At 53.4% G+C, this 12,251-nt stretch overlaps 1 protein-coding gene across 1 annotated transcript in view; it reads right to left on the reverse strand.

Annotated features, from left to right (window-relative positions):
* Positions 1-5,989: 5,989 nt before the first annotated feature.
* Positions 5,990-12,251, reverse strand: part of LOC116881911 (cytochrome P450 2E1) — a 12,755-nt gene continuing 6,493 nt past the window's right edge. The window contains exons 3-9 of the mRNA XM_032882034.1: positions 11,455-11,604; positions 10,987-11,147; positions 10,410-10,586; positions 9,200-9,341; positions 7,536-7,723; positions 6,963-7,104; positions 5,990-6,196 (exon numbers count right to left, since the gene is read on the reverse strand). Coding sequence (XP_032737925.1) covers positions 6,009-6,196; positions 6,963-7,104; positions 7,536-7,723; positions 9,200-9,341; positions 10,410-10,586; positions 10,987-11,147; positions 11,455-11,604 — 1,148 coding nt within the window. The 3' untranslated portion in view covers positions 5,990-6,008. The remainder of the gene's footprint in view (positions 6,197-6,962; positions 7,105-7,535; positions 7,724-9,199; positions 9,342-10,409; positions 10,587-10,986; positions 11,148-11,454; positions 11,605-12,251) is intronic.

Here is a 12,251-nt window from a genome sequence, read left to right on the forward strand (position 1 = left end):
ATGTTCCCACTGACAAGTGTAAACATCTTCCATGTGCCCACTAGAATCACGGCTGTGATTTCCAGTCCTTGAGCTCAAATCCTTATTTCCACAGGACACACTCCCAAACTGAGATTGCTGGTTCAGAAGGTTTATGCATCTTTAAAATATAATTAACTATTTGAACTTCCTTATCTAGAAATGACCTGTCCATTTTCTTTGTCCATCTTTCTCCAGGCTGTTTATCCTCCCCACCCTGAACTGTATGTGTTCTTCACATGGAAGGGGACTAAGCACTTGCCTATCTGTGATATATGCACCACCTTCCCTGTGTGACTTCATTATGCTGGCTTTACTACAACCAGACATGTCTAAATAAACAGGGGCATCTGGAAGGCTCAGTCGTTAGGTGTCCGCGTTCAGCTCAGCTCATGATCCCAGGGTCCTGGGATCAAATCCCGCATCGGGCTCCCTGCTCAGTGGGGAGCCTGCTTCTCCCTCTCCCTCTCCCACTCCCCCTGCTTGTGTTCCCTCTCTCGCTATGTGCCTCTCTGTCAAATAAGTAAATAAAACCTAAAAAGAAAAAAGAAAACAGGTTTACCAGGTGCCTACTCTGTGCCAAATACCAACCCAGCCAAAAGGGAGATCTTCAGGGCACCAAGCAATCAGAGTGTGGCTCCCAGGAATCTCCATGTTGATTTTGGGGACTGTGCTGAAGAGTTTTTCTCAATTCTCTCCTTCGATCACACCCTAATTCTGGCAGGTAGCTAATACCGTCCTTTCACAGATGTCCAACGGAGGCAGAGAGTGATGGAGTACCTTGCTCAGAACTCCACCTTCAGGAACTCTGGGAGCATGGGCTTGAAGTGAGACAGATGCAAAGCTCACGGAGTGTTCTTCTAGAAGGATGCCTCCGTGCTGGGAAGACTAGACCATGGGCCTCAGGCCTCCTCTTCCTCCCTGCCAACAAGCAGAACGAAATACGTTTTTCAGGAAACCTTCCCCAGTCAGGGCAGATGCAAGTCTTGATGGTTGACTTCTCTACGACACAGTTGGCGGCAGCAGGAGGACATCAGTGCCCTCGAGCGCCTGGGAGTGCTGGGCTCTGAAGCTCTCTGCCTGCTGCTTACGTGGACACTGGCCAAAAGGTCAGAGAGAGGAGGGAGTGACGTACTTCCTTCTTTCCTTCCCCATGCAGGGACCACACAGAGGAAACTGTAGTGACCTTCACTGGTGCCCTTTGGTGGGACTTGTCAGGGACTCTGGCCACAGGAGGAGCATCCAGCTCAGTGGGGACCTACAGCTATGGAAGTCACCACATGGTCCAGCCCTCAGTTCAAAGTTCTCCACCCCATTTTAGTTCATGGGATTTTATCATATCCCTTGCCCTGTAAAATAAGTCAAATACATCTTTTTTTGGAACAAGTTTTTTTTTTAATATTTTATTTATTTGTTTGACAGAGAGAGAGCATGCAACAAGGGGGAGAAGCAGGCTCCCTGCTGAGCGAGAAGCTCAATCTGGGACCCCATCCCAGGACCCTGGGAGCAGAAGGCAGGCACTTCACCGACCGAGCCCCCCAGGCAACCCTAAACAAGTGTTTTCGTTTTTTTAAGCATTTATTTACTTATTTGAAAGATGGAGGGAGGGGAAGAGGGAGAGGGAGTCTTAAGCAGACTCAGCACTGAGTGGTAGGGCTGGACACTGCTGGGTCTGCGGACCCTGAGCTCAGGAGCTGACGGACCCAAGAGATCAGGACCCTGAGCTGAAACGGAGAGTTGATGCTCAGCCGACTGCCCCAGCCGTGGTCTCCCAGGACAGGTTTGTTTTTCATCCCACAACACAAACTCACTCCTTTTAGTCTTTCTCCTGCTTAAAAACAGAAACAAAAACAAAAAAAAAACCATTGGTGTGATACAGGGACCTCCCAAGGAAACTTAAAGAGGGTTCTGTGTTTCTGTGTCTGGGAGCGGGGCACGTGGTACCAGCAGCTCTTAAAGACGGCAGTGGTGGGGGACTGCTTGCCCTGAGGGACGCGCACTCTGCAAACGAAAGTGGGCTTCATAAATAAACATTTGTGTTCGGCAGAAAAAGCAGTTACGGCCTTTGAGAGGTTTCCAAAATTGGGGTCGAGGTCCTCGGCTGGCATGTGGTGGACACAGGAAGGAAACCCAGCGGGTGGGAGCAGGAGGCTCTCCGGCTCACCCCAACCCAAAAGGGCTGTGGGAGAAGCACCCGGAGTGCAGCAAAGATGCGGCTCCTGAGTCCCGGCAGAAGGAGACGAAGGCCATCAGGGACCCAGGAGGGGGCTCACATCCAGCTTGGAGGATGGGAGGAGGTTTGGCGGGGCGGGAAGAACCAACAGAAGCACACCTCTTCTTATTAAAACAGCGTGCTCTGTGCTCTTTCCCCAACACCGCACTTGATGCTCGAGCATGTCGCTGTGCTAGAAAGCCATCCCGAACCGGGGAGTCAGAGGGCTGGACACTTACCATCGGTTTCCACGGCGCTGCAGGTGACTTTCGGTTTGTGTCCTTCTCCGTCTCACACAGGACCCTGAAGGACTCCTTCCTGGTGGAGGTGCAGGAGCCCCATCCCAGACCTTCCTCTGCTCCGTGACAGGGAGCCGTAAAGCCCCGGACCACCGACCCATGCGGTATCCCCGTTTCCTCGCTGTGGCAGCGCCCAACCTGCTCATAAAGCCTCAGGCACTCCTGGCTTCGATCAGAGCTGAGGAGGGCGCGCTCCTCTGCCCTCAGCCTCAGGCCACAGGAACAGATCCTCACCCATCCCAGTCCCAGTCACACCAGGGAGTGACAGACGCATCGGTGTCTCTGTCCCAGAGATGCTGAGGGGGTTCCCTCCTGAAAGGGCTCCCACTGCTCCAGCCGCAAACACCAAGCCCCATCGCCCGAGGAGCAGGGCCTGAGCCCTGGGCAGTTGTGCTTCAACAGTGGATGGGAGTCACCTTCAGATGGGAGTGAAAACCGCTTCTCCCTGAGGGCCTGCTGAAGAGAGAGGCGCCCACGATCTTTCAGCTCTCGGGCTGGACGTCAGGGTGTGGCCATTTTTATTTTCATCCTCTGAAGTGTGAAAAGGCTTCAGGGAAGAAAAGCCACACAGAGCAACCCGGAGCTGCTTACACCGAACCCGGCCCCGGGAAGGGGCCACGCGCCTCCACCCAGGCAAAGCCACCGAGAATCCGCACAGCGGGCCCCTCCCCGAGCAGACCAGCGGGAACAGCAGGCGGGTATCGAGTCCAACAAGCGCACGGGACTGCAAAACCCCAGGGCTAGGGGAAAACGGCACATAGAATTTGAGGTTATTTCTCATGATTCTTTGATCTTTCAGTTAAAATTTTCCTTCTCTTTCTTTGTTCCTTTACAACGAATTTCTTTATTTTTCCATTTTTTTTGTTTTTTAATTTAAATTCAATTAGCCAATGTATCATCATTGATTTTTGATATCATTAGTTTTTGATATAATGTTCAGTGATTCACCAGTTGTGTACAATACCCAGTGCTCATCACACCACGTGCCCTCCTTATTGCCCATCACTGAGGGCAATGCCCTTTTCCAAGGAGGTAAAGGCTCTGTACTCCATTTCTCCCTTTTGACATGGGAGTGTCTATCAGACGCCTGCCCCACCACATAACTCCTTTGGCATCATGGGTAACAGCGGGAGAGGGGTTCTGCTTGAGAAGAAACAGTGCCTCCAGTCTCACCCCCATCTGATTTAGTGGGTATTTAGAGGAGACAGGATTTTGGACTTAAATGCTGACTGCAAGCAGTAAGACTTTGAAACCGCTGGGATGGAGGGAGTGTGTTCTACGCTGGGAAGATGTGAATTCGGGGAAGCTAGGAACGGAATGCTATAAACTAAATGTCTGTGTCCCCCAGAATTCCTATGTGGAAGCCCTAATCCCAGTGTGATGGTCTTAGGAGGAGGGGCCTTTGGGAGGTGATCTGACCATGAATGAAACCAGTGCTCTTAGGAAAAGAGGCCAGAGAGCTACCTACTTCCCTTTCTGCACGTGAGAAACAGCAGGAAGTCATCCATCTGCGACCCAGAGGCCATCTGCCCTCCCCAGAACCCCACTCTGCTGGCATCCGGACCTTGGACTTCCAGCCTTCATACCCTTCAGTCAGTGATAAAGCCAAATCGGTGGCACCTCGTTACAGCAAACAGAATAGACCAAGTCATTCCTCCATTCCCTTGTCCACCCCACCCTTTCTCTTTCTGCTCTGCCAAAAGTGGTTCGGATCAGTGGAGGGTTTCTTAAGTTCAGACTAATTTTCCAGCTAGTTTTACCGGGCGGTCCATGCTTGTCCTTGAGGGGACAGCAGGGCTCGTTAAGAGCTGGAGCTTGGGAGACCATAGCATGGAGGCATTCTGGAATGTGCTGAAGAGGAACCAACCCAAGCCTGTTGATAGCCAGCTGCTGCCCGAATCCGTTGAGCACTCACACCCCAACACCCCCACTCTCCCTCCCAACGTTTTCCATCACTTCTGAGAACTTTAGGATTTTCCTAGACATTCTCTCAACTTGAAATCCCCAGAGAAAATGAAAAGACACGTTCTTATCTTTTTCTGTTGGAAGCAGTATTACCCCCGTGTAGGTGTGTCAGGAAAATGACAGACAGCTTTCAGAATGGAGCAGCCGGTCCTCAGTTTGTGATTTGCCCATCTGTCAGTGTTGGTTTTGCTAGTGCCTCGTGGTGGGTAGGATGGCACACACGTCCCAATCCCGGAGCCCAAGGTTACGCTACCTTACCTGGAGAAGGGGTTTTGAATGTAGGAGCTCTAAGACAGGGAGACTATCCTGTGTTATCTGGGTGGACCCATGATCGTCACAGGACCCGTATAAGAGGGAGGCGGGGGGTCAGCCCAAGAGAGACTGAAAGCTGCTACACGACTGGCTTCGAAACATTATTCATTTTATTAAGGAACATTTATGCAGGACTTCTGGTTGCCCCACAGGTTCCAAAGACTCTGCAAGCCTACACCGCCCAGCCCTCATAGGCTATGGGGTAGAGGGGCCTCCATCAGGCCCATCCCACAGGTGGGCAGTCAGAGCATGAAGGCCAAGCACCCAGGGGGCTTTGGTGAGAGCTGACAGGGTGCGGACAGAGTTCTTGTTCCAAACTCCTCTTCTGCTTCACGACATGTTTTAGTTCACTGAGCCGATTAATCGTTATTTCCTCACTTCTGCCTTATTCCACCCAGGGTTCCCACGAGCCTAGAATTTTTGTTCCAGGTACGAAATCACATTTTAATGATAAGAGAAAAAAACAGATGTCTATGTTGACTTTTCAGGCATATTTTAATCTTAAAATATAGCACGTGGTGCTGAGAAGCGAGCCCAAAGGAATAACTTCATATCCCAGGGACAGATGCTAGCAGATACATTTTTTTTTTTATTGATTTGAGAGAGAGACAGTGAGAGAGAGCATGAGCAAGGAGAAGGTCAGAGAGAGAAGCAGACTCCCTGCGGAGCCGGGAGCCCGATGCGGGACTCGATCCTGGGACTCCAGGATCATGACCTGAGCCGAAGGCAGTCGTCCAACCAACTGAGCCACCCAGACGTCCCAGCAGATACATTTTTGACATGGTTGACAAGCCTTCAAAGGTCTATTATTTTCCGTTTTTCCAAACTACGGAACAGCATCAGTATTCTTTTTTGTGAGCCCTGGGGGCCGGCTACTTTGCCTTCCTGGAAGACGTGTGTTTACCTTCCCAGAGTACCGCTCACCCTTGTTTCCAAGGACCCCGGCACAGACTCAACTAGGTGGCAGTTTGTTTCAATTTGTTTAATTAGCTTTACACAATCTTTTTTGGACTTTGCTGCCAAATTTCATCTGATGCACATAACCGTGGAAAGCAGCATCTCTAGCCCAATTTATTCCCTGTGAAGCCAACTGCTTTCACTGAGACTCTGCAGAAAGGGTCTTCCTGGAGGTGCTGAGGGGGTGTGGGGGTGTGGGGTAACTCCAGGTTTGCCACCCCCTGGGGCGGGGGTGGGGGTGGTTTTCAGCCTGAGCGGGGAATGAGACAGAGTTTGTAATGGGGTGGGATCTTGGCAAACCCGATTGCGATGGGACTGAGGTCAATATCCTTGGGGTCAACAAGAGACTTCAGGTTAAAGTGTTGCAGAATAGCGGACAAGAACAGGAACAATTCCATGCGAGCCAGGCCTTCTCCAACACACACCCGCTTTCCTGGAAGTGACAATAGCGCTCCTGAGATTCTGAGGCAGCACAGGTGAGGCAGCAGAGGGGGGCTGGGCGGAGGGGGTTGTGGGTAAACTGTCACCCTCAAGCAGAACGGACCCCTCTCTGCCCCTTAGAAGGAAGCACATGACATCATTCAGTATAAAAATATCCATGATAGACATATTCGGGGACAGGGCTTCATACGGTCTCCATCACCAGGACTCAGCAGCATAAACCTATATGGGATTGGAACAGGGATCTCTGCCCAGTACTCCCCTAACATCCTGCAGGAAAGAAGTGGGGCCACAGCTGGAAGGCGGCCTCTAACACGGAGTATCAGGGATTTGCTTACATGGACTCCCTCCCACCAACCACTGAGGAAGGGCCCTGGGAGAGACCAAGGGCCCAAGAGAGGACACCAGGACACAGCCTAGGGAAGGCCAGAGTGTCCCATGGTGAGTCCCAGTAACCAACCCTGAGGTTTCATTTATTGACCCTTGTTTAAAAGTATGGAGAATTATGTAATAAAGTTTTGAGGGATTTTCACTAAGCACTATTGGATAGGATTTTAGCACTGGATGAAGAACGGTATCTACTATGTAGAAGGGGAAATTCCTCTCGTTCCCAGGACCTCTGATGAGAAGATGCCATTTGGCCTCTGTGGACGGGAAGAAGACATCTGGGTCCCCGTACAAGTGCTTGACCACGGCAGAGAGCAGGAATGAGGGACAGTTCCCAGGGAAGACCCTACCTACATCTTCACTCTTCTTACCTGCAGAAAATGCTTTAAAATAGTCACTATATTTGAACTTCCCATTTTCATTCAGAAAGTGCTCTGGCTTAAACTTCTCTGGATCAGGGAATTCTTGCTTGTCAAACAAGAGGGAGTCTAGGGTTGGAATTACAACCGTGCCCTAGAAGGAACAAAGGCTAGCGTCAGTCAAGTTGCCAGAACATGGGCTTTCCTCCACGGGGACTCCCGGCGGGGGAAGTCGTCTGCTTCAGGACTAGATGGGAGGCAGTCAGGGGTCAGTTCTAAACAGAAGCGAGAGCTCTAATCTCATCATGCGAGGAGCTCATGGGCTAGATGGTACTACCCGTGGTTCCTGGGGTGGAAGTACCACAAAGCCAGGCACTGGCCCAGGGGTCCCCTTCCAGATTTTCTCCACTGCTTGGTCACCAGGTCCATGTGAGGACTGCTGGGGAAGCAGCACTCCGGGGGGGGCAGAACTCTGGCCTGGCCCCCACCATTCAGCCACATCTGTCAAGGGACTCTGCCTTCCCGTGGGTCAGCAGAAGGGCTGGCGGGTGGTGCTCAGGGCGTGCACGCCAGGCCCCACCTGACCTTGGGGATGATGTAACCTCTGAACACCGTGTCCCGGTTTGCTTCGTGGGGCAGGTTGGAGGGCAGGAGGTCGATGAACCTCTGAATCTCGTGTACCACGGCGTCCATGTAGGGCATCTCCAGCCTGTCCTTGATAGCAGGGATGCGGCTTGGCCCGATCACCCTGTCGATTTCTTCGTGGAGTTTCTCTGCCGAGACATGAAGAGGACAGATGCAGAGGACCCGCTCCAGGCCGGCTTACACCCACCCACCTGCCCAGCAGAGGCTTACAGGGCACCCTCAGCAGTGCTTGGGGTATCCTGGATGCTGGGGACCCTTGGATAATTCCTCCACGAAGGCCAATGAGAGTCACGCTCTGTGCGACTAGGGCCAGCTGTTAGCTGATGGCAGCTAATCAAGTGCCTGACCTGACGCCCGGAGTAGAGGGTAACAAAAATGTCTGAGAAATTTCAGGTGGAGGGAAATCTCTGTATTAATCATTACCCCCGGCTGGTTTACTGCACGCTTCAGGAGCTGTGGAGGTGAGAGGCAGAATGCAAACAGGTGCATGTGGCCTTCTGCATGAAGAATGGAGGAGCAGAGTCTGGGCCTCCCTCTCTGACAAGTTGCTGGGGCCTTTGCAGTATGCTGAGTGAATGACAAAGTCATGTGCTGTATGGTTCCCAGGTAAAAGTGTAAAACTCCTGCTGACACTGAACCAGCACTAAGGGTACGAAGCTGAGTGCAGAGGTGACACACACAGTCCTGGGACAAGCCTGGGGTGGGCAGGGCTTCAGCAACAGGTTTCCAAGAGCCCCAAAGCAGCTCCTGTGAAAGGCTAACACGTGTCAGATCCGGCAATGGTGTGTGGGTGTCAGTCCTATTTACTTTCTGTCTTTTTCCTCTATATTGGAGATTGCTCACAACTAATCACAGTTTCTCAGGCTATAGTCCTCCCGGTCCAGACTGGTCAGAAGTTCTCAGATCTGTGGAAGGCTTTGCTCCAGAGACTTGGGCTCCTTCACCCCTAACCCTTCTGTGAGACAGAAAAAGCAATGCCTTTGGGGTCAGGTCTGATCCTGCACAGGTCACAGCCCGCATCCCTGAGGGAAATTACCTCGTATCCCCAAATACCTGCCCTTAAGAACACAGTGAATTTCAGGGCTCCTACCCATGCCTGGCACACAGCAGGAGCCAAATTATTACGGGCAGCAGCAGCACGCTTGCCTCAGGGTGATGAGCGTTCCCCGGGGCAGAGCCCAGGGGCAGCCAGGACGCTGGGGCAGGCTCTTAGCCCTGAGGACACCCTCACCCCATCCTGCCCACTCTCTTGCTCTGTGTGGCCCGCCAGGTCTTATTCCAGGGCAAGGTAGACATTATTTTCAATGTCATAAGTAGGCTATTTTGTGGAGCAGAATGCAGAAGGCATTGCTTTTCCGCGCACTGCCGCAGGTCTTCTGTTCTGAAATCAGGTATGTGTCAGTGGGGCACGGGGCACAGCATCCAAGAGTGCCAGACCCATCACACAGGAGCGCTTCCACCGAATCCAGGCGGTGACCCCCATGTCACTGCCATGAGGCTTAGCAAGCGAGGCCAGCCTTTCATTTCGCAGGCAGAAAGCTGCACCCTAAACACTCTGGCCTGACAAAGTGTGGCCCCAGAACCCTGTCTCCTGTGCAGCTTACCTTCGACCTCTGGATATTTCATGAGAACCAGGAGCCCATATCTCAGAGTGGTGCTGGTGGTCACTGTGCCCGCAAAGAACAGGTCAGCCACAGTCACAGCAATATTGTCCAGGGTGAACCAGGGCTCTGAACTGTATCTTTCCTGCAGACATTAGAGATACACAGGGACTCCATTAGAAGAGCTCCTCGGTGGATGAGAAAGAGACCTCTGTCTCCCTCCGCCTCAAACACACCCAACAGCCTTGCTGTCAGCTCCACAGGGAGGAGAGGGCAGATGCGCGTGAAGTTATCCTGTGGAGACATGATCATCTCCATGGCGCAATTAGGGAAACCAAGGCTCCCAGAAGACCTGCCACAGGCAGGACTGTGCTCCTCCCCTGGGCTGTGCAGCTCTGGTGTTCCTCCTACAGAGCGGGGCCATGGGGGGTGGGGCAGCAAGGAGTGCAGTAAGACTCTCCCTAGTCCTGAGCCATGACCTCCTGCTGCCTGGGACTGAGCTGTGGGGCCCATGCTAACAACCCAACGCACACGCTGCCCTGGGCCTCCTCCACACCTACAGTCAGCACCATTGGGTCTAGGAGGCAGGGAAGTTACCAGGACGCCACACACCCAGGAGGGGCAGTGAGGAGCCCCACTCGTGGAAGAGCTTCTCAGACAGCCCCCCGTAGTTATCCAGGTATTCACATACTGTTCTAGAAGCACAAGAGATGTCAGAGGACAGAGGAGAAGTTTCACCATCTGGGTGGGGGTCCCAGAGGGCTGTCAAAAAGATGATGCTGGATGGGCCTGGAAACCCATGAAGTCATGTACAATTTGGGGCTCACATGCTGATGAGGAGGGTGGAGGGCTTCTCCCCAAAGGAGACACAGTCATCAAAGTCAGAAATGGTGAGCAAGTACAGCCTGGAGGGAACCACCATGAGGGGCCACACACCCGGCCTGGCAGCCAATGAGGGCATCCCCAGCAAAGCCACCTTGCTGACCAGCATGTGCACAGTGAGGCCAGCCGGGCAGGCAAGGTCTGCGTCCCCACACAGACAGGTGGGATGGTCACATGAAGCCAGGGTGCGGTCAGACCAGGAACATCAGAACATGCCCCTGGGGGCCGCAGGAGTGTCACAGTGTCAACCGCCATGTGCACGTGCACGCCCCCTGCCCCACGAGCAAACGTGTCTAGCTGGGTAGGGTCGGGGGCCAGCATCCACACGTACCTTCTGCAGCTCCAGGAGCAGGCAGTCCGTGAAGTCCCGGAGGCAGCCGGTGTCGAGGGACCGCTGGTGCTCCTTCACTCTTGCCAAAGTGTAATCTTTTATTTCAGACACGTTTCTTAACATTTTCCAATGGCTTCCAGGCAGGTAGTGCAGATAGCTTGGGAAAATGTTATAAAGCTAGAAAAAGACAGGGGAGGGATTTCTATTTTCTTTTCCAGATGCAACACGGTTTTATGTACTGGGCTATTTATTTCCTCCGACTTGAACTCATGGATGTCATATTGTGATATTTAGAACATTTGGGCTCACATCGGTACCACGTTGTGGGGTGTGTGGGGTCGCATGTTAGCAGGGTCCTGTTTTAAAGGGTAAAACGGCCTCCCGTGGTCAGCAAGGCAAACACTGGGCCCATGGATGTCTCCAGAAGCAACCTCCAGGCTCTCAGATGGTGAGTTGCACCAGCCCTGGGTGTTCCCTGGTTTTGTGGTCCTGTCTGCCTGTCCCCCAGGTCCCGTCCTCGTCCTTTTCCTAACCTCAGTGGAGCAGACATGGGCAAGTGCAGACTAAGGGGCCTCACTTGGAGCCAGCCCGTGCTGAGCAGCCTGAAGTTCTCCTCGAAGAGCCTCTGTACCCTCAGGCCCGTCTCGTCCGTGTAGTCGAAGCGCTTACGGAAGAGGATGTCAGCGATGACATTGCAGGGGGCAAAGCCCAGCAGAAAGGTGGGGTCGAAGGGCTGGCCTGCAACACAGGGGAGCGGTCAGGCCGGTTCCCACCCACTCACACTTTCCAGAGTCTGTGATCTGTTGTCCTAAGCATCCCCGTAATTCTACAAGGCTTGTGGGAGCCTATTGTGGGGGGAGGTCCCTTTACTTTCCAGTTATTCCAGATAAACACACCGGACTGGAGAGGACCAGAGCTGCAGACGGTGTCTGTGGATTAAGGCAACCCTCCCAGCTCCAGCTGCTTCGGTTCAGTCCGGGGTCTCGCAGGCCCACCAAGGCTGCCCCCCAGACCATGCGTGCAAAGACCCGGTGGCCACACGCACCCTGGGTGCCCCTGAGCGCCTCCAGCAGGAAGGGGATCTCCCTCTGGATCCGCTCCTCGTTGCCACGCTTCCCCATGCCGTAGTCCCGGAGCGTCGTCAGGGAGAGTCTCCGGGTGTCCTTCCAGCCTGGTCCATTGTTGAAAGTAATCCCTGGAGAATAGGGGACAGCAGAGCACTTACTGCACGCCCCAGGGCAGAGTGACAAGGTGAGCGGCTCCAGGCGGGAGGGACCCAAGTGGTGAACTGACCGGCCTGGGCACCCAAGCACTGGGGCTCCTGGTGTCCAGAATCCTGGCTGGTGCCCTAAGGCTGGCTTTCCACCTGACACCTCACCTCCCCCGGTGTTCTTCCCACCATCAGTTTACTGCCTTTGTCCACTTTGCCCAGAGGCTTCCCACATGAAACAAAACCACAGCTGCCCACCAGTGAAAGCCCCTGCCCCTTTCCCAGAAGTTGTGCTGTTTCCACTGGTTTCGAACTTCCACACTACAAATTAGAAAGTGTTCTTACTGAAACCTGAGCTGTCATTCAGCTCCCAGACTCTGCCAGCCTCTGGATATGGGAAGACCTCGTGCACATTCCCCTTGGAGGTGCAAGCAGAGGTCTGAGGAAGGCTGAGGCACTGTGCATCCTAGAAGGAAGTCTGGAGGGTCAGAGGCGGGGAGGGGGATGGAGGTGTGAGATGAGGCAGGGAGGGACCAGGAGGTGTGAGATGAGGCGGGGAGGGGGATGGAGGTGTGAGATGAGGTGGGGAGGGACCAGGAGGTGTGAGATGAGGCAGGGAGGGACCAGGAGGT

The sequence above is a fragment of the Lontra canadensis genome, unplaced genomic scaffold, assembly GCF_010015895.1.
Source record: "Lontra canadensis isolate GAN:19392208 unplaced genomic scaffold, GSC_riverotter_1.0 scaffold79, whole genome shotgun sequence".
Lineage (NCBI taxonomy): Eukaryota > Metazoa > Chordata > Mammalia > Carnivora > Mustelidae > Lontra > Lontra canadensis.